We start from the raw sequence: 25208 nt of genomic DNA, 5'->3' as shown, positions 1-25208 counted from the left end.
CTTTTACTAACGAGTCACATGGGATACCTAATATAATATCTCTTAAAGGGTTCCACATGAATATGTCCTAAAATCTATAATCTTAGTTCCTTTAAATAATTAACAGAGTTCTAACTTGCATTTATAGTTCAGTTGATACCGGTAAAATAAAAGTTGTTATGAATCAAAAGGTCTCGATTGTATTATTATAATAACTGATGGACAGTTCGGCATCCAAGTGTTTTGTTTCAGAAATGAATTAACAGGAGCATTAAAGATCTTGAATTTTTCACCGACTTACTACAATCAGTGGAAGAAGCAATGCTTGAGATTGCTCTACCGTAGATATATTGTCGTTGTAAATTGTCAATTGATCTACTTAATTATTCTTCAAATTTAATGTAAGTACATGTATTTTCCAATTTTTTGGGGCTATTAACACCTTCCTTCTTGTCAGGCACCAACAAGTACTCTTCTTTTAAAACACTAAAGGCAATGGATGATTAACATTGATTGGGAGAAATCTCACGATTTAAGCAGTTCTAATTTCACTCTCAGAACCCGCTCTTCTATAACATCTCAACTCAACATTTGTCATAGGAAACGTAAGTACTACTGAGTTTGATATTGAAATGCTTATATCGAGGATCTTTTATTTGGGAAAGGGAAGGAGGGATTCAGAGCGCAAAGAAGATCATTTTAGACACGAGACAGGTAAACTGCAACTTGCACTCTGTTATTCATTAAAAAGAAAAAAGAAAAAAAGTAAAGATGACGCAGACCTGTTCACCTTAAGGAAGATTGAAATCAAGCTTAGATTTCTAATCCATTTCTGTCATGAGTAGAGATGTTCTTCGCTGGCCATGGTGCCCCGGCCATCACCCCCTCAATCTCGCCTATTTCCCTGGGACACTTTGTCATATTGTAGCAACCAGCAGCAGTGACAAGCTGAGCACATCATAAAGAAATAAACAAAGTAATTATCGAATAAGCTCATCTACAAGAATGACAATTCATTTTAAGAATGAAACAAGACTTGTTTGGAAGAAAATTTTCCAAAAGTCCCTTTAGGAAAAAAATAAATATTATGAAATTAGCCTCTATATAATCTCAAATGAATTTATGTATTAACTAATTTTACTTTATGGTGAAACTAGTTTTAATGTTTATTTTCTACAAAAAAACTAATGGAAAAGCTTGTCTAATGTTCATAGTGTTTGATAAACAATGAAGAGTTTAAAATTAATGACCCTAAATGAGAAAGTTTCTTTTATCATATGAACAGTCAATTAAAACACAAATTTCAGATCACTTTACAAGTATTTTTAATCAAGAGAGTGTGTGTATATCCCCCTTGTTACAGAGAGAAAAAATATGACAACTCTTAGCAGTTGTGATTTATGAGAATATTTTACCACAACCTTTTTCTTTGTCCTGTTAGGAGTATTTTCAAGTTCACTAGATCATATTTAATCACAAATTTCCCGTGATCTTTTATTAAACAATAAGAAAATCACGTGAAATTTATAATTTAGTATGGAATTTAATCTAATTTTTTTAAAAGGAGCACACTAGACAAGTTACACCTTTAGAAGTATTTTATCAAATTCGTTGTTGTATATCGCTAACACAGTCCCAAAAATGAAGTAGGTGAAACTTTAGCAGCTCCCTCATAAAATATAGGATTGAATATATGTATGTTGTTACTTGATTGAGAAATGATAAAATGATAGTATAGAAATGATAAGCTAAAAACTAGGTTATGCATAGGTTCAGTAGTAAACGGAGGAATACCACATCACTCTCAATTCGAACTCCACCAAAATCTTTATATCTATTAATGGCTTCCTGGTTCAAGAACTTGGCAGTCATTGGATTATCCATGGCAGGAAGTAACAAGGCGTCAATAAAGTAGCATCCAGGCTCCACAGTGATAACCTACAAGTGTATAAATGATAGGTGTCAGGGGATCAGGGATAAGAAATGAGGAAAATCCGTATAGTATTAAGTGTATAAAAATAATAGACTTGGACCAACTGATAACAGCCTGTAATCCTGTTTACAAGCATTAAAATGAAAGGAAAGCAAATCTGAGCAGTTTGTGAGCGCTCAGTCCCTCCCAGAACAAGAGTCCGCTTGCCTTCCTCTGTTAAAAGTTTGGTTTTATTTTATATAAACACTTTCATATGAAGCGGTGTTGTTCACTACTTTTATTTGATTAAAATCACGTAAAATTAGATTAAAATCACTTAAAATTTCATCAACTGCAAGTGTCAACTTTTATTTGATTAAAATCACGTAAAGTGCATACTTTAGTGATTTTTAAACCATTAAAAACGCGTTTTAATGGATTAAAATGTTGCATGAAGGCACAAGGCCATGTTTTTTAATCCATTAAAACTACCAAATATAAGTATATGTTATCTCATTGAATCCTTATACAAATTGATTTGAACAACTTCCAAAACTTTTATAAAACTTTGAGATGACCTTTACTTATGTAAAAATACTTCTTCCTGGGGCTACATTACTACAAAAATGACATCAACATCATAGATTGAGCAAACCATATTAAAGATCACCATTTCTTTTATTCTAAATTAGTCAAAACTCGTCCAAGTGATTTGTTCCTTAATTTTTTTTTCAGTAGTGGTTCAGATCTTAACAAGGGTTTTCAAGGCATGTTGCTTGTGATAGGATTTCACAACTGCTGTACAAGATCTTATAAGATTCAAAATTTGTGTTGTATTTATTTTTTTCTATCTAGTGATGGTTGTAAAACTTGAAAATAGTTTATTGGCTTAATCAAGATAATTAAGCAACTGGATGTAACTCTCTCGTGACAATAAACCCATACAAATTCTAGTATTTTTCTTTTTCCCACATCTCCAACATATTATATGTGAAATTATTATTTTGTGTGAAATTAGAATTTCTTGGAGTTGGAACTTAAATTTCTATTGTGAAAATCTGTTAAAAAAAATTAAAAGTTCTATTCAATCCTTCTCTTTTTAATTCGGACCTTAATTTTAACAAGTAAGTCTACAAGATACAAACCATCATTCCAAAGAAAACATTGGGAAACAACTTTAGTCCATGAGATTGTAAGTACCAATCACTTTAATTTACAACTTAAAAAGAAACCCCAATTTAGTTCCTAACTTAAGATATATATGTTTGAACAAGCTTCTCCAAAAGGACTTTTAGGAGAAACGAGAAAAAAAAAAAAGAATTTAACTACTTCGTAAGTTAAAGTTAGTTTATGTATAAACTAACTCATAGAAGCTCTCTCATATTACTTGTCAATTTATTTTTTTTAGTTTTATTTGTGAATAACCTAATTTTAGCTTATGGAGAAGTCAATTTCATTTCTTCCTTATATTTTTCTCCTATAAGTCCTTATGGAGAATCTTATTCAAACGAAGCTCATAAAACATTATTTACTTTAGCATGTAACGACAACTAGATGGCTTATTACCAGAAAAATTTAACTCTCAAACATAAATGAGTAAGTTTTCGGGGCCCTCATTATGCCAATCTGAATCTAGTATAACCCAAAGCAAAACATTAACAACTATCATGCTTCTAATCAGTTGCTGCTTATTACTGAAAGAAGCAGTAAGTGTACTGACCATTCCTTCTCGGAGATCCCTGATTGTCCGTAAAGATTTTAATCCAGGTTCCTTTCTTCTTTCCAGGCCCTGCAAATTGGTATGAAAAAGTTGTTGATACAAGATTAACTACACATGACATTAATTAAGGAATGGGAAAGGATAAGTTTAAAATGTAACTGCAGATGAAATTTACAAAATACCTGTAAGTAGCCTCCAGGATCATGTGTATCAATACCAAGGAAATGCCCGAGACCATGTGGCATAAAAACTGCACCCAAGCGTGCAGCCATCATGTCCTCAACATCACTACACCAAATTCACAAATATGAAGCTTCATAAAAGATCCTAGAGATTGTATCAAGATGAAATTTAGCCATCAGATATAGAATAACACAAAAACATTACCCCAAAAGAATGTTTCCCCTCTTCAGTGACTCGAGAATAACTTTTTCAGCCAATCTGCAATTTTAGAAACGGTATGAGCATAAACAAGGAATAGTAGCATGATAGTGGTGTATATTAGTAGTTTGAATTTTCTATTTTTTTTACAAAAATAGAAGGCTCATGGATATTGGGTGAACTTATTTAGATTTCTTATTATCTCTGTATAAAGACATTGTTTTCAACAAAAAAGCAGTGTCACAAAACGCACACTTGTTTGTTTCACAAAGAAATCTAGTGATCGCTATCAGCTAGATTTTTCTCTTAGGTTCCCCATTCAAGATAATGACAGTAATTTCTCAATCAAGCTGCAGACGTCAAACTAAATGCTTGGGACTGCATGTGCACAGATTACCTCCGTTACAATTCTGTAATATACTTATATTCCAATTCACATATTTAGTTAAATAGTCAACAAACCTTCCTCGCAAGAGAAACACTAATAACAACCCAGCTATTAGCACTTGAAAATAGAAACCAAGCAAGGCAGACATTTAGTTGCTAAAAAAGTTATTAGTGTAGTTGATCATACATGTGCATATCAACCCAGTTTACTCCAGGTTTCATTGAAGATATAACAGCATTGTGAGCATCTAGCACAGCCTGCAGAACATGAAGAGCACCAACAAATAAATGCTAAAGAAATGCTATAAAAATCCATAGAGGTACACGGAAGTTGAAATTTACATTGGCTGGCCATACCAACATTCACATGAATGTCTAAAATTAGGCAAGCCCTTACAGAAAAGTAATACATGTGTTTGAAAGAAATGCTATAGCTGGGCCATACAAACATGCACATGAATGTCTGAAGTTAGGCAAGCCCTTACAGAAAAATAATACATGTGTTTGTTTGGGATTTGCTCTGCAAATGCTTGTACTGGCTCAGTTTTTTAGATATTAAGTAAACAAACATAAAATACTTTCCCTTTGACAAAAACGGTTTTATGAGGGAGCACTTACATTATATATAAGAGATTGATCGCTTGTAAACTTCCCATTTATCTGCACCACAAATTTAAAGTTGAGTAAAAACTAATTATATTTAATAGATGCTAAGATAACATTTGACCCAGCTTTTTTGGCTTCTATCCCCAAAAGTAGAAACTCCTCCAGCTAGCTTTCATGGAAGCTCTATATTTTTACTTTTCCTTCATCAAAAAAGTCTATTTTCATTTTGTAGAGCTTATTCAAAATTGCACTTCACCTTTTTGAGAAGAAAAGCCAAAAAATTTGGTCAAACACTAACTAATGTATTATTAACGGAAAGACTCACAGGGAAAGAACAGGTTATGTCAGACCCATAGAAATTGTACTCAGCTCCCATGTCAAACAGTGCCATGTCCCCATCTTCCAATGTCTGCAGAAGAGTCATGCTTTAAGAAAAATTTAAAGACTTGAACATCTCTAAAAATAAACAATCATTGTTAATCCAACTCATACTATAATAACTTCACCTCATCTTGTTTCTTAAGGAATGAAGTTTTCAATATTTAATATGTCAATTAGCCAAATCCAAAGTCACCCACATACCAGAGAGTTTAATTTTTAGTGTTTTCAAAGAGTTTCTCATCATTTGCATTTTTTGTTTTCTGCATTCCCATTTTTACATATTTCTGAACCAAGTACTTTTCAAACTAGCTAGTGAAAGAGAAAACCCAGATAAGTACGCATGGTGCTGCTTAATTTCACGTTTCAACCAAACAAATAATGGAAATAATAAATAGTATACAGAAAACACAGGAATTGTGCTCAATTCAAGGCAGAATGCACGAAAGATCTTAGGAAAGTCATATAACCAATGTTTAAAGATGATTTAATACAGCAACATAATGCTGGCCAATGATAATGACTTTAAAAGGGGTACTTTTATGCCATACCTTGTCATTAGGAGCTGCCGCATGGCCGTAATGAAGAACAGCACTGCATTAATACACATATCATAGCCAGCCCACCTATTTTATGATAAAGGTAGCTACTACTTAAAACACAGTAAACAACTACCTCTGTTCCTAAATATAAAACTCTTTTATCCAAGCCACACCCTTTGAGAAAATTAGTTAATTTTGTTACACAAATTAAATTGTCAATGGTTACACCAACCAATCACCTTTTCCCACTTAATTAATTTCACCTAACTAACTAATTTTGGAAGAAGAAAATGGTAGCTGCGATCTCTGTCCAATTTTAACTTTGCCAATGCTGGAGGAGAGAGAAAGAGAGATTTCCCAATATTTATTATTTATGAATTTAAGAATTGTAAATTAGTTAAAGGTATTTTTCAAAACATATTTAATACAAGTGACAGCCAAAAAAAATAGTCTTAAAGAAATGGACAACTAGGAAAAAAGTCTTATAATTAGGAATAAAGGTAGTATTTTTTTCCTTTTGCAAATCCATTTTAATCACGAATGAGCACCAAGTAAGTATTGTTAAACAAACGTATTTGAGAATCACATTTATTGAGACAAATATGGTTACAATATCAGAATTCAGAAATGTATACCTATTTTCACCAGTAGCACAAATACATGTATAGGAACAATGCCGACATCCACCATACATGTAGGTATGATGAAGAAAAATGCTTTCAAGCTGATACTCCTTCATTCCAACCTTAGTTTTTCTCATGACCTGTTTCGTTGGAATGTATATTGCAACTATTACGAAAGCATTCTCACAAAGCATATGTATTAAGTCATTCATACTTCATCATAGACACTGTAGATTCTTCTACTAATCAATAATGTAACCATGCAACCCCCGCCCTATGATATTCCTATTTCAACAAAAAAAAAGATTGCCAAAAGTTTTGGTGAAAAGTGGGTACATAGCCAGGTATAGGAAAATAGTACATTTTCTGCCTTTTTTGATCTATACTTAAGCTATTTTACTTCGTCAGTTAGTCTTGAGGAAAAGACATCACAGAAAAGTTAAAAGATACCTCCCAGTTCCCAAAATCACTTTCTTTTCACAACTACAACAGACAGTCTCCCACGGAAGAAACTAAACATTAAACTGTCACAATTACAATACCAAAACCTATTTCCTCCTATAGATCTCCCATAAACCTCATATTACACTTCGCATGAATGTTAAAATATGTACTCAACATACCAACATAACTTTGGCAGTTTAACATTAGTTACCTCAACATGAGCTTCGGAGCTTATATCATTGGCATACTGAATAAGCGCAATTTCGAGCTTTGACTTTATGACACGGCACTCCGTCAATATAGGATGCAAAGTAGTCAAATCCTTATCAAACATATCAATGCCCTAGATCAAAGTTAAAAATATACAATACCAAGAATCAGTTTTTCAAGAAAGATATGCTAGCTGGTATAAGTATTATCATATCATCACAAAAGGACCGAATAGCATTGGTACATGACAGGGCTTATTCGACGACAATTTAGGGGTGAGAAATAATATGTACCCAACAGTTCACCCGCTGTCCTGATGAAAACAATTAATAAATGATCGCAGCAAAGGGTAAGAAAAGGAATGGTTAGAGTTGAGAACCTGAAACTCTGCCGGTTTAGAGAAATTATTGCTATCTGTATTAAGTCCATGCAAGAGAAACAGTAAAGGTTTTCCCGCACCCTGGTAATGTTGTTGCAAAACACTTGCAATCTCATCTGAAAAGAATGTTGTGCTAACCATGTAGTGTTCCTACAAAGGAGAATGCATAGATATGAACCACTAAACAATAACAAGGCACGCAAATCCATTAAACATTTATTATTGGAAGAGTTACCTTAAAATAGGAGAGTTGCTTAATCTTCCCCAACCAAACAGCATACTCAGAAGGTAACCTGGGAGCAAACAAGAGAGAGTCCCCAGTCGCAATGTCCTTCAAAAACCAATAACATGCACAAATCAAAACTACTATTTTCTACAACTTAACGTGATCATATTATATTTGTAAGCATTGCAAAAATTAAAAAGAGTTTAGCAGTAAAGACTGTTACACCGCCAACTAACTAATTAGATGTCACCTTAGATACAACTTACAAAATAACCATCACAGAAGGCAATATTCTTACCATACCTGCTAATTCCTAACTAGCTTTAAATTTTCCGAGCATTTAAATAAAATTAAAAAAAAAAAAAAACATAATAAGATTGTAACAGAGCAAAACAGAACGAACAATAGCTCCATAGAATCCAGGCTCTGTCACTCCAAACAAGTAAGCGAAGAAACTCTCCTGCCTGCGAAGCGCGAAGCAAACGAATAATGGATCGAAAGGCAACCGTTGTAACGGTGATCATTCAAAAAGTGAAAAGATGCGGAGGATTTAGGGTTAGGATACCTGAAGAGCTCCAAGTGATCGGTGTCGTAACGCGTTTGCTCTTCGCCGCCCTGCGCGAACGAAATTGGATAGAGATTGTTAAGAAAAATGAGAGATGGAAGGAAGATGAATGCAGACAGAGAGAGACCTGAAGAAGAACGAAGCCGTGGAGAGGACGAGAAGAATCGGAAAGGTGTTGACGAAGAGATGCGAGAAGCTTCTCTCGGTTTTTGACGTGAAGCTCCATCGACACCTTCGGAGGCCACTGAGACGAACCCATGCTGATTCTGTTCTCTTCTCTCTATCTTCTTTTCAAATCATTTGCATTCATCGTATTACAAAGAGTGAAAATTACATTAATCATATTTAACATCTCATAGAATTTTCAATTTTTTTCCTGTTTATCTACACAATCAAATTTCAGAACCTTTCCTGTTAGATTTTAATTAAGAACCTACACAATACTCCATATTTTATATTTTAACTGTTATTTTTGGTTGCTAATAAATTATTTTTCCAGTGTAAAAAATATTTTTTTAGTTCTTTTTTTAAAAAAAAAACACAGGCATAACCAGGATGTTGTGTTAACAATCAAATCAAGAGGAGTACATTAATTATAGGACAGAATTCCGATCACTGACTGATGTAAGGAATTGATTTGAGTTAAAAATAAATAGATGAGGTAAATTAAAAAATGATAAAAAAATTTAAAGTATATTTAATTTTTAATTTAAGATATGGAGATGATATATGTATGTTAGTTTAAGCTGAAGAGTAACAAGTCAGCAGTTTTATGGTGGTGTAAATAGCAAATACTTTGATCTATTGCTTTGTAAGATGAAAATAAACAGAAGGAGGTGAGCTTAGTAATTGTGGGGTGCAAGTCTCGATTAGTAATTGTGGGGTGCACGTATCTTTTAGATTTGGCACAATCAATTCTTCCTTTCATTCTCCTCTTATTTTCTTTGTATATTTCAGTTCGAAGAAAAACCTTAACCTTTTTCCTTATGATTTTCAAACTAGAATCTAACTTAGAGATAATTTAGAACATCTATATAAAACTTTTGTCTTAAGTAATTTCATTTTGACTTAATGAGTTATTTAGTTCTTATATTTAACCATTTAATATTATATTTGATTTTTAATCAATTAAGTATATATTTAAAAAAAAAACTTAATGTGACTCATTATTCTATTAAATTGATGTTAAAAGTGTCATTTGTCAAATTTTCGATTTGTTGGCTGTCAAAAATTGAATTATTTTTCTATCTCTTTAATTTGACACATGACATCCTAAAAAAGTATAATCCAAAATTTGACATAGTTTTAAACAATTAAGTATTTTTTTTAAAGAAACACTGACTAATCAAAAATCTAAATATACTAATAAAGCTATTGATTTTTCATTATCTTCTCTTTAATTTCATCTTTTCCTACTTTATATCATGCATGTCTAGAATTAGTGAATAAAAGAGAGCTTAGGGTGCACATTTAACTTTTATTTTGATGGCTAAGATTTGAAATTTGGAGGTAACAAAAGAGTTTTATATTATTTTACTTTATTAGTATTCTTCTGCTTTATTCTTCTTCTCGTGTAAGGAAAATCAAAGTAAAAGAAGTTAATTTTACTCAAAATTCTAATTAAGATTGCAATTGATCACTTCGATCTGTGTTGGTTTGATAATGTAAAGATTCGAAGATGAAAAGTGACATATTGTAATATTGGTTAATTTCTCGGAGTAATATTTTCATGTTATCAAGAAATAAGTGTATATTTACATTTTAAATAGCATGCATAATGAAGGAAACGAAAAGATAATTTTGCATTTCAAATCATCATATGTAAATAAAAAACATTTTAGGGTTCAATTTGTATAATTTATTTTGATGGTGGAATAAAATTTATAATTAAAATAAAATACAATTGTTTGCTTTAAAGTCTTTGTTGGGCCATATTGCATTTTAATAAATGGCACCGATGCTAGAATGGTACAAATAAGACGAGAAAATTGACCCAAGAAAAATAAAGACAAGAGAAACTACGTATGCTTGCTGAGGAGACAAAGTACATTAGAGATACTACGACAAAGTACATGCAAATTCTCAACTTATTAATGCTCATGGTCAAGTAAGAAGGAAAATGCATTTCAACAACATAGAAATCAGATAAATAATACGTGTGGGGTATAAAAATATTTTCAAAGAAAACTAGAAATAAAGTTTTTAATTCAAATAAAAAAGTATAAAAGAAATTGACAAAGATAAATAACAAATGAAAAAAAAAACTAATAAAATTCGTTTACATTTTAATTCTTTTATTTTTTATTACATGGTAGCGAACAAATCCAGTTTCTTTTACAGCAAACATTTAATTTCAGCCACAGTAAAAACGAGATAAATAAAATATATTGACCAAGTATAAAAAAAACGTGAAAATAAAATAAACAAAGATAAATAAATTTATGTAAGAAATAAAAAAAAATACTAATAATATTCGCTTGCTTTTTAACTCTCTTACTTTGATTTATATTGCAGCAAACAAATCCAAATTTATCCATCTTATTCATTTCCACTCTTTCCTCCAACCAAATATAAAACAAACAATAGTTATCTATTCAGTAATCTTTAGATTAAATTTTCTATATATTTTAATATATATAAAATTAAATGAATTAAAAAATTGTTTTTTTTCTTAACCAATGTTTGTAAAATATTACTTAGCATTTATCATTCTAAAGTAAAATAAATAAATATTGCAACATGAGCATTTATAAAACTAGTATACTTTTTTTCTAAATTATTAATTTCGTAAAAAAATCACTCCATTGTAAGTTGTGAGATTAAATTTATTATAAATTGATAAATTTCCATAAAAAATATTATTTTTGTTCATAATAAATTATAGAATTTAGCAGTGGATACATAATTTTTGTTTCAGAATTTTTCATACGATGAGAATTTTATGTTCGATTTTTGCTTTCGCGTAAAACTTCAATAGGGTGACTGTGAACCAAATTAAAATATGCCAAACCAATTTAAATTACGACTTTATAAGTGGATAAATTGATTAATATGATATTAATTTAAATTTAATGTTTTTGAAATACCTCTTTTTTATAATATTTGGTGTTTGAATATTTATAGTATAAACCAACTGTTTATTAATAACTGGTTTTGCTGTACTAACATTTTTACTCAAATTCTTTATAATTAATTTAAATACATTTCAGTTATTTTAAAAATAGTTTTATTTCAGTTCATTGTTTTACGTTGGATAAGATAAATGTATTTAATGGTTTTTGAAAATTTAGAAGCACAGAAATTATTTTGCTTGTAAATTTTAATAACTAAGATGAAAACAAAATTAGACAGATAGCGCGTAGTATTTTCAATCTCTTTAAAATCAGAAAAGTTTGCTGACTCCATCAAAATCTTGTATTGCGTCACAATCCGTGTTCTAAAGCACATGATCTCAAAATCATTGGAGTTTTTTTATTCATAGAGTAATGATAGTTTAGGTTCTTTTTTGTTAAGAAATAGATAAGATTCAATGAAAAATTAGATCTAGAAAATTAATGAAAAACCGATATTTCAGTTATTTGTTGAAAAAGTTAAAAAATAATAATTCATTTTATGTATATATTTTTAAATTGATTAAATATTAAGAACAATCACTGATATTATAATAAAAATATATTTTAGTGAGATTAAGCGTGAAAATAGTATTACCCATTACTTTTTATTTGGTTTCAATTTTCACTCATTAAAAACTGATCGAGATTAATTCATCCACCCAATACTTATGAATTAATAGGTTTTGTCTACTTCACATCTATTAAGTTAGCTCTATATATCAATTTGCATAAATTGAGAAAACATATTAATATTTTATGAAATTTTAATCTCAAATTTAATTATTTTATAAAAACAAAGAATTTACTCTAAATATAACTATTAAAAGTAATTTAAAGATTATTTGTTCATATACATTATTTCAAATATGATAAGATATTAACTAAATGTAATTATAACAAAAATATAGATTTATTTGTGTTTCTATCATACTCAATAAATATATTAAATAATATGACCTAATAAAACCTTTTGAGTCTATTTATTAAGGAGAAATCCAAACGTATGTCTATTACTATTTAAACCATATTCACTTATTAAAATTAAAACTAAATATGAATCATTTAATATGATTATTGTTTACCATTTTATTTTTATTTATTACTAACTTAATATCAAAAAGTTTTTTTTCGGATAAATCTATTTTTTTAACGACAAAGAGTCCCTTCCTTATAAAATATTTACTTAGTAACAAATGTAAAGTTTACACTAAGCATACAAATAATAATGCACAATAAGAAATTGAAAATATTTATGCGAGAAAAAGCAAATTAATCCATATATTAATTGCTAAACAAACCTGTACTAACCGATGAACTTAAAACTTAAATGTCCAATCCTCGAATTATAGGCAGTTTATATGACTCGTCGCATTTTTGTCGCAAAATAATTTAATTTGATAAAGTAATAATAGAACTTCTTGAAGATATTTTTAATATTTGATAAATTATTTATATTGAGGACAGAAAATATATTACAATTATAAATTAATAAAAAAAGTATTAAATATTTCTCCCTTCCCCACAATTTCAATCATTATTTAATGTACACAAACAATCTCTTCCAAAAACTGAAAACATGAGAGATTTGCATCTTCCCCGAAGATCCAAATATTTGAGAATGGGTCCAGATTTGACTGAACAGACAGAGATAACCGGAGAAGAAGTTCTGGCACCGACACAGTTACCACATTCCGATTGACAAATGCCACGTGTATTCTTCTATATATTATTTTTACAGATACTTTGTTTTATTTAAAATAAAATTGTGCAAACGAGTATTTAGTTGCTCTAGATGTACAATTCAAATACACTTTGATATGTTGATTTCTGCAATAGTTTATACATATTTCATACCACTTTTATTCTTGTCATATCCATGACAAAAGATCCAAAATTTGTGCCTTTGTATGATTTTTAAAAATAAAATAAGATTATGAGAATTAAATAATATTCGGTGGTTCACGTTTATAAAAATAAAATAATAAGAAAGAAAAAACGATTTAAAAGTAGTTATTATAGAAATCAAACTAAAGACAGGAGGTTATGGTGTGTTTGTCCAAGTCTTGAGTTTATTTTTTTCTTAACAAGTGAGGCAACTTATTTTCAGTGAACAAAATTTATAAAAAAATAGTTTTCGATTTAGAAGGAATACAACTTATTCATGTAGTTTTTTTTTTCAAATCTCAACCCAATAAAACTGGTTTCCCAAATCTGAATTTTTGAATTATTTTCAACCAAGCAACTATAATAACGTCTTTACAGGTTGAGAAATTAAGGGATAAAAATAATTGTTTAGAGAGAAAATATAAAGTTTAAAATAATTAAAAATGTTGTGAATTATACTTTATTATTATTATTATTTATTTTTATTAATATATTTATCCCACTTTTCATTTTTTTTTCCTTCATTCGTGTTTAAAAAATTGTTTAATTTTTTACTTTATTTCTTATATATTTCAATTTTCATCCATTATACATTATTTTTATTCAGTAGGAGGTCATTATTTCAGTCTATTTCAAGATGTTTTTATTTACTCTATCCCATTCGCAAAAATAAGTGAAAATTGTTGAAACAATAGAATTTTATTTATTTATTTATTTATTTATATAACTAGAGTATAATGAACGAACATAAAATAACTTAGCGTGATATTAGGTTACCTTGGTTTTATATGTATCATTTTAAGTTGTTTGCAAAATTTTTGGTTTTATTTTTATTCACTTGTAATAATGGATTCATATGCAACCATATCAATAATCATTTGAGGCAATCTCGAATGTTTTTAATAAGGGATTTGGAGATTTCAGAATGATAATATTGGTAAGAAAGTAACATTCATGACGGAAAGCAACAAACATAATTATTGAATTATTGAACTCTCACATGAAAATACTTCTTGCTACAAGGTCAATGTCATACATATACCTCCATTTGATGTATACACAATTAACAGTTCTTTTTTTCCTATATTTATGAGATCATATATCCTATAGATCTATAACTTTTTATTGCGTAGATGATTATTTAAAGTAAGAATGAATCATTCTCCCAATAAAAAATATCATATAAATAGTATTATTCAAAAAATTAAATATTAGATATAGAGATAAATCAGTAATTTATCAAATAATTTTTATGAATTCACCACTTTCTCCTCATCCTCATGGGTACGTAGTTGAGAAATAAACATGCAGAAAGAGAAAGTGACATTGAGAGACAAATTAAATGGTCTGCGTGTCCGTGCAGATTGGAAGGCCATACTTCATACTTAGACTTTTCTTTATTAATTTATATTTATTTATTTAAACTTAAAATAGAAATTTTATATTCTCGAAAACGTGTGTACGAACACGGTAGGAATCTGCACTGCATGTAAAATAAACATATGCAAATGGATATGATCTACTAGAAGAAGTGCGAGTACTGATTCAAACTTCAAACTTTTAAAGCTTGTAAGAATTATAATTAAAAAAAGTGAGGATAGGAAAAAAACAGAAAGTTTAATATTAATATGAGAAGTGAGAGTGTATTTAACGTTCGACCTACTCGATATTCTGTACTTATCTCTGTCTTAGACACACTATCCTATCATGATTAGAACAAAGATTCCTTCGAGGCGTGTCACCATTCAAGCTACATCTTCCTTGAAGATTCATGTCCTATATTTAATTCATAGTCACACATACCATGTCAAATGTTTTCTATACTGCAACCCTGCATTGTTTTTTCTCCCACCATACTTACCACTGTTTCTTCCTAAATCTATGAAACTCTTGTTATTTTCTGTCATGCCTCGTACAGTGTTATCACTGCTTTCATGTTCTTCGATTGAACAATATTATCATGCATGTGTTACTATTAATCGAACTATCAAACCCAGAAACTAATTAAGGATTTTTCTTTTGATCAATACATCTTACGTCTTGTTTTTTCCTTAATCGGTTACTTCTCTTGTAGGTTCAATTGTCAGTCGTGAAATTGATCAACTCAAACATTAAAATACTATATTGTATATACATAAATTGGTTCAAAATCACAAGATTGTGACAAAACATAATAAAATATATTTTACATGTGATATTGTCAACAATTGGTAGTGATGAAAGGACAATTAGCATTTAGACGTTAGTGTAAATAATAATAATAATTTATTATTTTAATGCAAGAAAAATTGATAGTGATGTTAAGTGATGAAAATAATATCTTTAGTAATAAATTTATAATAATAATAATAATGAATAACAAAAATATAAAAAAAAATAAAATTTAATAGTCATATCAATAACGATAATATAACAATGATCTAATAATGTTATAATATAAATGTGAGGTTATAATTTGCGATTCAAATGTTACGGATAAGGAATGGATAAATATTAATTTTTGAATATTAGAATATTTTAGAATTGTAATCTAAATTCAAAACGTTAATTGTAACAGTTAATTTTAATTTTTAAGTCTTGTTTAAGACTCTGAGAGTCTTATTTTTTATGCTATATTAACATATTTCAATGGAAAAATCGTATAAGATGCACGATCCAATTTCATTATAATTCCTTGTTCTAAGCACATAGTTACTTAAATAACAAAAAAAAATTTGAACCACTTATAGTAGGCTACGTGCTCCTTTTCACGCCAAATTTCCTTTATCAGTTTTAGAATTGATTTGGATGAATGACCATCAATAAAATTAAGAAGAATTAGCATAATTTCTCTACAGAAGGAATGAAGATGGAGAGACTTTTAGGACCCTCGTTGAATTTTGCAGCCTAAATTTTGTCCCTTTAAATTGGAAATTTTTATGAGAAAATGACATAAGTTTATGGTAGGAGTTCTTTCTCTTTCTCGATTAAATAACTTCAGGAGCAATTTTTTATTTATTTATTTTCGGTTATTATTTAAACTCTGGATTTACAAACCCTAAAAGCAAAAATGATAGCAAAAATATATATTTAAATTTGTATATATTATATATTTGGTACGGAGCATTTGGGTTTTGTACGTACTAATTAATTAGGCTAGCAGTGTACAGCAAATTAAACAGCTTGCACGATGTTTTTGTTTATTATTTAAAATTGGGAAATATAGAAATTTGAGTGTAGTTGTTATTAGTTGAAGTGAATAACGATCACATCAAGTGACATGATCTTGAGTTGACAGTCTTAGCTGTTAACAATTAAGAAAAGATCCCCTATCTCACGTACTCCTGGATTTTCTAGACTTTTGGAAAAGTACTTGGTGTCGGAGAGACCCCAATTGAAGAACTAGTCTTGTAAACTTCCTCCATAAACAATACAACATCACTCGTCCTTTTCACATACACTTCAATTTTCAAACCATACACACTAATATAATATACTATTTATCACCCAAATTAAGATAACTTTCAATGCTTTCCAGCCATTCATGTTGTATTCAATACACTAATTAATTATACTTATCTTCGGTTAGCTAAAAAAACATGGATGGGTATGTACTTTGGTACAACTACAAACTTCTACAGTTACCACATACGAAAATAAATAACGAATTTCCTTATATTGTTTTATACTTGTCTCTCTCTACCCTACACTTGTCATATGATGCTTCCCCTTTCATGCATTAACATTTACCATAATTCACACATTTGATGTTGAAATTCCCTCCTTACAAATAATATCAATGTCAATTTATAATATATATAAAATAATTTTATAAAGTTCAATTAAAATTGAAATCAACCTTTCTAATATTTGATTTTTTTCTCACATGATAATCATCATGTTTTTATTTTATTTCACCACTACAAAAAATATTAATTTTAACGAACATTGATTATGAGTAACAATATATAATTAACCTCCACCAATAAATACACACAAGAAAAAATAATATAATCATTTCTACAAATATCTTAGTATAGTATGATCATCTTACTCATCTATCTAGGATCTGATGATCTATATAGTCACAAATATCAACAAAACCATCCAATAATAAATGATTATATAATACAAATCGAACAGTTATCTTTATAAACAATAATTAGACTTAATAACAATAATTTACAACAAAACATGAATAATATCAATTAAATCATGATTAAGTCGTAAATAATTAAAAGTTTATAACAAAATTTATAAATATAGAGTAAGGTAAAAAGATAAGTAATCATATTTATTACACATTAATAACTTAATTTACTAAATTTTTATTAATTTTAACATTATGAACTCAATACTTAATAATCAAACAACATGAATCTTATAAGTGAAACCATTTTTTTTCCTAACTCTCAAACCCTCTTCTGCATCTGCATGCATGCTAAATATTAGTGATTATCATACAACCATGTATAATATTTAATGTGGGAGCAAAGATAATGGACACTGTTTATTTAGAGAGCGTGCTCACACATCCACCACATCTAACCATTTTATTTAAGTCAAATCATGCTTAAGTAGTTAATCTTAGATGCAGAAGACAATTATTCACTTAACGTTTCCACCATTTCAATTATTAGCATTGGTTTTAGAGCTTAACAACAGTGTGATTGGACGATAAGTAAGATACTGTTAGTAATTATTATATAAAATTTGTTTTGGGATATTATCTGTTGATTTATACATTTTGAGAGAATCCAACCATAGATCACCTTCTAAGTATCTTTCGTGAATTATTGGCGTCAAATCAGCTCTTGATGATGATAATGATGAGTTATATGGTGTGCTATTTATCAAGAATATATGTCTGTGTTGAGATTGAACTTCATTAATTTAGATGAATTATAAGCTGCGGACAAGGTTCTTGCAGATTTTTTAATTTGATTTGATGCAGATTATATCGGCTATAAGTGATCAGAATCGAGCTTTTTCATCGATCCTTTAAGAGATGAATAATGATTAGAAGTAAATTAATTAATGAAAGCATGCATGTAGCAGTAGGTGAACGAACATGGTCGCATTATTCAGTGTTCATTCGAGTGATTTCAAATCTAATATAGTAGTCATGTGACCACAAACTGAAAAGAGAACCTCAGAAAATGAATGAATGATTACAGAGAAGAGTTATAATTATGCAGACATAGCAATCCGAAGGTGTTGAATGAAAGTGAATGAAAGTGAAATGATGAAGAAGAATGTAAAAATTGAGATGCAGTGGTTAAACTGTGTCGTTTATGATTGGCTCCTTCTGTAATGAGCACTGAGTCAAATGTGTACGGCTCTGGTTGTAGGGTCAGAAGATCTCGGAAGAACTTCTCTTTTATCCACTTTAGCTGCTTGCACATCAAAATCTTGTTCAATCTTTTCAGTTACTTGATCTATCTTTGTCAATTGTCAGCTCATTAAAACTTAAATACTAGACAATCATCAAATACACAACCTATTCAGATCTTAATCAAATTATTAATTTGGTTTCATTACAAAAGGAGTTTTTGGCCTTTTTTTCTGCAAAGTCATATTTATGACACTACTTTTAGAAAATTTCCAGATTTTTTTTGCAGTACGTTAACTATTTTATATACATCCCTAGTTAATTAGCATATTTTTGTTACATTTTAATAGAATAACCCAAAACTTTCTTTGAATTTTTAATTTTTAAGATATAATTTAATTTTGAGTTAAATATGTTTTTAATTAAATATTTTTTAACTTCGTTTTTTTTTTCAAAGATTGGTTCATTTTTATCCTTTTCTTTAAAAAAATTCGAATTTTTAATCCAAAAATAAACGACGTTAAATTTTAAGCTACTTTTTTCTTATTTTTATTACATTTAAAAAAATAGAGGAGTTGATTCAAACATACCTCGTATGTATCACAATTGTGAGTAGAAAAATAATTTTTGAGAGCTCAACCACTTTTAATTTAATAAAGAGCAAAGCTGTGGATAAAATATAGTGCCATTAAGAAATAATATTAACACACTTCTGTATTAAACCGACACATGAAGTGGAAGAGGGGACTATATTGGAAAAAAAATTCCAACCTCAAACAACAACCATATGTTTTCGTATGATCTGGCATCATGCAGAGTTGTCACGTCAGATAAATCTCTAGTAAAACATTCAAGGTAAAGCTCCGAATTGTTATCAATATTTAATGTTTTTTTATAGTTTTTTCGATGTTTTGTTCATTTCTTCAAACCTATAAATTCAGAAAGAGGATTCAGACTTTCCATCAACGGATTCCTTTTCAGGACTCAGCAGTTCATTCTCTCTTATATTCTTCTTTCTTTCTCCTTTAGTCTCTCTCTCTCTCTCTCACTTCTAAAAGCTTTTTGCATTCAACAAAGGCCTCTCTACAATTTTTGTTTTTGCTTTTGCACCAAGCTTAAAATTATTTTTGTCTCTTTCGGTTACCCTCTAATTTTTCTCAGCCCCTTTTTCTTCGAAAGTTTTAAGTAGTTATGGGGAAAATGATTGAGCAACCTCGTGTGGAGCTTTCCAAAGTTGCAGTTTCTGAAACTCATGGGGAAAATTCTCCCTATTTTGCTGGGTGGAAAGCTTATGATGAGAACCCTTATGATGAACTAACAAACTCCTCCGGAGTTATACAAATGGGATTGGCTGAAAATCAAGTGAGTTTATAGCGTCTGTATAGCAGAAGATTATAGAAACTATTTACTTAGGCAATCTAATCTAATCAATCTTTTCATGCTGTACCCTTCAGGTTTCATTTGATTTGCTGGAAAAGTACTTGGAGGAGCACCCAGAAGCCTCAACCTTGGGATCTGGTTTCAGAGAGAATGCTTTGTTCCAAGACTATCATGGACTCAAATCATTCAGAACAGCAATGGCAAGCTTCATGGAACAGATAAGAGGAGGGAGAGCAAAATTTGACCCAGATAGAGTGGTCCTCACAGCAGGAGCAACTGCAGCCAATGAACTCTTAACCTTCATTCTTGCAAACCCAGGAGATTCTCTCCTTGTTCCAACCCCATACTATCCAGGGTAAGAATCAAGCTCCATAGATACTAATTACACACACGAAAATATGATTCTTGAGTCTAAAAGTTTTGTTCTTTGTTGACAGATTCGATAGAGATTTAAGGTGGAGAACTGGGGTGAACATATTTCCAATCCACTGTGACAGCTCAAACAACTTCCAAATCACTCCTCAAGCTTTGGAGGCTGCATATAACGAAGCAGAAGCGAACAACACGAAAGTGAGAGGAGTACTGATCACGAACCCTTCAAACCCCTTGGGTGCAACCGTTCAACGCTCGATATTGGAGTATCTTCTTGACTTCGTGACTGAGAAGAATATCCACCTTGTCTCAGACGAAATATACTCAGGATCGGTGTTCTCCTCCTCGGAGTTCGTGAGTGTAGCAGAAATCCTTGAAGCACGGCAATACAAGGAGGCGGAAAGAGTTCACATTGTTTATAGTCTCTCCAAAGACCTTGGTCTTCCCGGTTTCAGAGTTGGCACTATTTATTCGTACAATGATAACGTTGTGACGACAGCAAGAAGGATGTCGAGTTTCACCTTAATATCCTCTCAGACACAGCACCTTTTGGCTTGTATGTTGTCTGATAAGAAGTTCACAGAGAACTACATTGGCACCAACAGGGAGAGGCTGAGAAAGAGGTACCAAATGATCATCGAAGGTTTGAGAAGTGTTGGCATAGAATGCTTGAAAGGGAATGCAGGGCTGTTTTGCTGGATGAATCTGAGTCCACTGTTGGAGAAACCAAACAGGGAAGGAGAATTGGAGCTTTGGAATGCCTTTTTGCATGAAGTGAAACTCAACATCTCTCCTGGGTCTTCTTGCCGTTGTTCTGAACCGGGTTGGTTCAGGGTCTGCTTCGCAAATATGAGCGAGAGCACACTGGAAGTGGCATTGGAGAGAATACGTAACTTCATGGAAAGAATAAACAAAGAGTAACGGTACTTTCATAAGGTCTATGATGTCGTTGTTATACTATATATTTGTTTTTTTATTTTTTTTAAAGTGGTTCTTGCCATTTTGATAAATTCTTTGTTTTTGGGTTACATCAAAATCCAAAACTGGTGTAAAAGGACATGTATACACTGTAGGACGGATTCACTGCTGAGGAAGTGGTGAATTAGTGTCTTAGTTCTTGTTTGCTTGCTTTACTTAGCAAGTTGTTACTCAGAAATTCAACTCCTTCTGTATCATTAAGTTGATATTGTTGATTAATGTATAATGTTTTCCTTTGTATTACTTCTATTGTTCTTTTTCTAAACTCATTCAGATCTTTCACCCCAAAACTAACTGCAACAAAAGAACTTAGATTTTCCTTAATGTCATGGAATTCTGTGATTTTAAGGATGTTTTTTTACACTCTAATTGACTATAGTAATCATAATCCATCGTACTACAGTGACTAATGTTTCTTCGACACATTTAACACAGAATGTATTTTTATCTCTAAATTTCTCATCTCTGATATAGAGTATATATTTAATTTTAAAAAGCATAGAGTTTATTATAAATTTTTATTGAACAGTATTGGATAACACTTCTGTTATATAAATTAATAAGATAGGTGCCGAATTATTACACACGTGTGGGCGCAACAGCTAGCAAAACCAGTCTTATACACATAGCTGTTATCTTCTTTTCAATGATTGAAGCATTTAAAACCTCTATTCAACTCTTGTGTCAAAGTCTAAGTGTTATTGTCCTGTTTATTTATAAATGGAATTATGGATAATCTGACTTGGTTAACGATAGTTAACCCGAAAAGCATATAGTAATTAATTAATGGTGTGCGCGTGATGTTCAAAAGAATTAGTTAATTAAAGGTCGACTACTTTATATATGCGTAAACTTGGTTATATTAATAATCTCACCACCAAACATTGAGCTGACTAATCAGTTCCTTATTGTATACGATATGACAATTGACAAGAAAGGATTACCTCTTTGATTTTCGTATTATATTACTTCGATTTTATATACTTTTATTGAAGTTTTTTAAGTCTCGAATTAAAAGGTATACTTTTTATTGTCACTTTTACATATGATTTCGCTTCCTTAGTTCTCGAGAGCCGAAATTTGACAACAACGAGTTTAGCGTGAGTCACGTTATTAATTATCAGGACCAAACGTATGTTTTACTATTAAAAAAGAAAATCACAGTCAATAATTGTATGTTTTCTACATATTTTCGTTAATTAATTTCATATTTACTTTAATAGAAGTGTTTGATATATAAATGACGACGTAAGGTTACTGTTGTGGGAAGTTTGGGTGTGACGTGGATTCTTTTTGGATAAAAAGGTGAAGATGTTCAATCATAAATGATTAATTACATGTCAGTTCCCATAAAGTCTGAGAAAAACACTATTGGATTGCATGCTGAGGCTGTAATAATGCTATGATATCCTACGAACAGAATAACCCGTACGTTTTGCTCGTGAAGGTGAGCAAGAAGCTGTCTTTCGACCACGCATGAAAATACGCATCTCTGCTCTCCGATTCCAATTTTTCAAATTGAATTTTCAGTAGTTACGTCAAATTATAGTACTTTCTACGTTGAATCATTAAAATTTATAAATGAAATTACTTAAAAATCTCACATTTATTACATAAATTTAGAGGAATATTTTATAGAATTTAGATATACTTAAAATTATGTTATTTTAGAATTATATTTAGAGTTTATGTTGAGATCTGTGTTCGTTGGATAAGTTATTTTATCGGTTATTAAACTGTTATTTGATTATCTATTAAACTGTTATTTAAATGGGTTTTTAGATGAGATAAAATAAACAATTCCTTTGTCCGAAAATTTGCCCAAGTTTAGAAGCATTTGGTTCTAGAATTTAAAGAATAATACCTTTTTGACCATGACTTTGAATCTATCAGGCATCAATTGAGGCTATGGTGAATAATGGTACTTTCATAGGTTCCATCATCATCGTACATGAACTTTTCAAAATTCCACAATTTTTTCTTGTTGCAGTTTGATACATGATTGCAAGAGTGATCTATCCCTATCATAATCAATGCCTCATCAAATTCTTTCTTCATAAACATTTTCTCAAAATACTTTATGGCCAATGCTAAAATAGCACAATAAAAGGGTTCCTTCCTTTTTGAACACCACAATTTCCTTTCATTAATTCATTTAGCTACCATGGACAAAATTAAAATGAACATTTAATAAACATATAAGTAAATAAAACAAACATATTAAAAATAAATAAAGATCGTCATTTTGGAACTAAGTAAATAAATTATTCCTTTGAAATTGAGGGAATTATTTTTTACACGCAACACAAACTTTATAGATATTTTTTTTAGTAAACCTTGAGTTGAATTTCTCTGAGTTTTCTTGTGTTGTCGTTGAAGGCTGAGAATGTGACCTACTTCGTACCCTTTGAGGAAAAAACATTGTCAAGACACTTTAATCAACCCACTTTACGTAAGCCGTTGTAATTAATCTCGTTCACACGTGTGATCGAATAATGTCACTGGTTTCTTAGCTCACTAAAAGGCAAACAATTTAACACTCAGCAGAAAAATTAGAATATGCTGACATTATAGTTCAAAGCAAAAATAACACATTATTTCCTTTAAGTTTTAATTTTTAAAAAGTATACAAATTTGAATGTTTTTAATTAAATTTGATTAGTTTATTCAATATTTCAATTTTTTTTATATTTTTTAATTTAGTTTATTTTCAGTTACGACAATCAGTAAACTATTTCCTTCAGCATTGTAAATATAAGTATTCATATTTTAACAAAAATAATAAAAGTTATCTATTATTTAACACTTACTATAATGTTATTTTATATTAATTACAAAATCTCTTTCTTTAATCCATAAAGATAGATAAAAAAATATGACCGAACGACATAACATTAATGTTATAAATCACAAAAAACTTAATTGAAAAAATATAAAAATGTTAATTATTAAACAGGCTAAAAAAATAGTATAAACTCAATTAACATTATTCAAATTTATAAAAAACATATACTTAAATATTAGTTAAATCAAGAAAATAGAAAGAGTGTACTGAATGAGAAATTATGAGATTGATGAATAAAAGGGTGACCCATTTGAGATATGATCGAAGATAGCTATTTATTTATTTAGAAGCATGGAAAACTTTGCAATCTAAAGCTAAAGATGCAATGAAAAAGTGTTGAATTTTTCATAGATGGAAATACAAAAAATTAAAAAAATTAATTAAATGCCGTTTTTCTTTGTTCTTTTGGATCAACATCAATGGAAAAGTCGGTGGTCGATGATGATATGGTGGTGGAAATGAGATAAGGTGAAAGTGCAATGCACGAGAAAAGGTGATTTGTTCCGAAAACGCCGAATAGGGAAAGCCACATATTATTATTATATTAATTTATATTTTATTTATGTTACTAATTCATTCAATTAAATTATTATAGATATTAAGATTCATCATTCTCACATTTATACACATAAATCATAATAATATGTTCTTAAATATATATCTGTTCTTCAACGTTTTTTTTATCTATTTTTTTTCTAACACTTTTTTTTTATAAAAGAATTTTATGAGTCAAGACAGAATTATATTTCATTTTATAAACTAACGTTTATAAATTAATTTCCGTTTTATCTTTGTTTTATTTTATTATAACTTCTTGTAATAATCAATCAAACGTTACATTTTATTAAATCACATAGTAATATTTTAAATAAGTTACATGATAGAATTAATTTGTGAATTAATTCTACATATTATCATTGACATTACGTACATTATTAGATCTTTGTTTACATATTGACATTTTGTTTCTTAA

At 29.8% G+C, this 25208-nt stretch overlaps 2 protein-coding genes across 2 annotated transcripts; one reads left to right on the top strand and one right to left on the bottom strand.

Annotated features, from left to right (window-relative positions):
* Window positions 1–452: 452 nt before the first annotated feature.
* On the bottom strand, window positions 453–8679 carry LOC124823245 (Metallopeptidase M24 family protein). The gene is made up of 16 exons (XM_047295425.2): window positions 8480–8679; window positions 8353–8402; window positions 8191–8251; window positions 7797–7892; window positions 7562–7711; window positions 7184–7315; window positions 6541–6668; window positions 5915–5957; window positions 5311–5394; window positions 4998–5039; window positions 4567–4637; window positions 3999–4052; window positions 3794–3899; window positions 3612–3680; window positions 1774–1917; window positions 453–927 (listed from the first exon to the last, which is right to left on the bottom strand). The coding sequence occupies exons 1-16, from the start codon at window positions 8609–8611 to the stop codon at window positions 793–795; spliced, it is 1497 nt and encodes a 498-aa protein (XP_047151381.1). The 5' UTR covers window positions 8612–8679; the 3' UTR covers window positions 453–792.
* An 11104-nt stretch (window positions 8680–19783) lies between these two features.
* On the top strand, window positions 19784–21333 carry LOC124823211 (1-aminocyclopropane-1-carboxylate synthase 7-like). The gene is made up of 3 exons (XM_047295384.2): window positions 19784–20022; window positions 20115–20395; window positions 20478–21333. Exons 1-3 carry the CDS (start codon window positions 19852–19854, stop codon window positions 21331–21333), a joined length of 1308 nt encoding a protein of 435 aa, XP_047151340.1. The 5' UTR covers window positions 19784–19851.
* The last annotated feature ends 3875 nt before the right edge of the window (window positions 21334–25208 follow it).

Source organism: Vigna umbellata, chromosome 1 (genome assembly GCF_029865625.1).
Source record: "Vigna umbellata cultivar VRB3 chromosome 1, Vumbellata_1.0, whole genome shotgun sequence".
In the NCBI taxonomy this organism is placed as follows: domain Eukaryota; kingdom Viridiplantae; phylum Streptophyta; class Magnoliopsida; order Fabales; family Fabaceae; genus Vigna; species Vigna umbellata.
This window is presented reverse-complemented; position numbering and strand designations above follow the sequence as displayed.

Bases quoted from the DNA above. Each gene is read 5' to 3' on its own strand.
- LOC124823211 (XM_047295384.2), top strand. From the start codon at position 19,852: ATGGGGAAAATGATTGAGCAACCTCGTGTGGAGCTTTCCAAAGTTGCA. The intron at 20,023-20,114 runs GTGAGTTTATAG...TGTACCCTTCAG, and splicing joins TGGGATTGGCTGAAAATCAA to GTTTCATTTGATTTGCTGGA. The intron at 20,396-20,477 runs GTAAGAATCAAG...CTTTGTTGACAG, and splicing joins CCAACCCCATACTATCCAGG to ATTCGATAGAGATTTAAGGT.
- LOC124823245 (XM_047295425.2), bottom strand. From the start codon at position 8,611: ATGGGTTCGTCTCAGTGGCCTCCGAAGGTGTCGATGGAGCTTCACGTC. The intron at 5,040-5,310 runs GTGAGTCTTTCC...TTTGTGGTGCAG, and splicing joins ACATAACCTGTTCTTTCCCT to ATAAATGGGAAGTTTACAAG. The intron at 4,053-4,566 runs GTATGATCAACT...CTAAAATTGCAG, and splicing joins AACTGGGTTGATATGCACAT to ATTGGCTGAAAAAGTTATTC.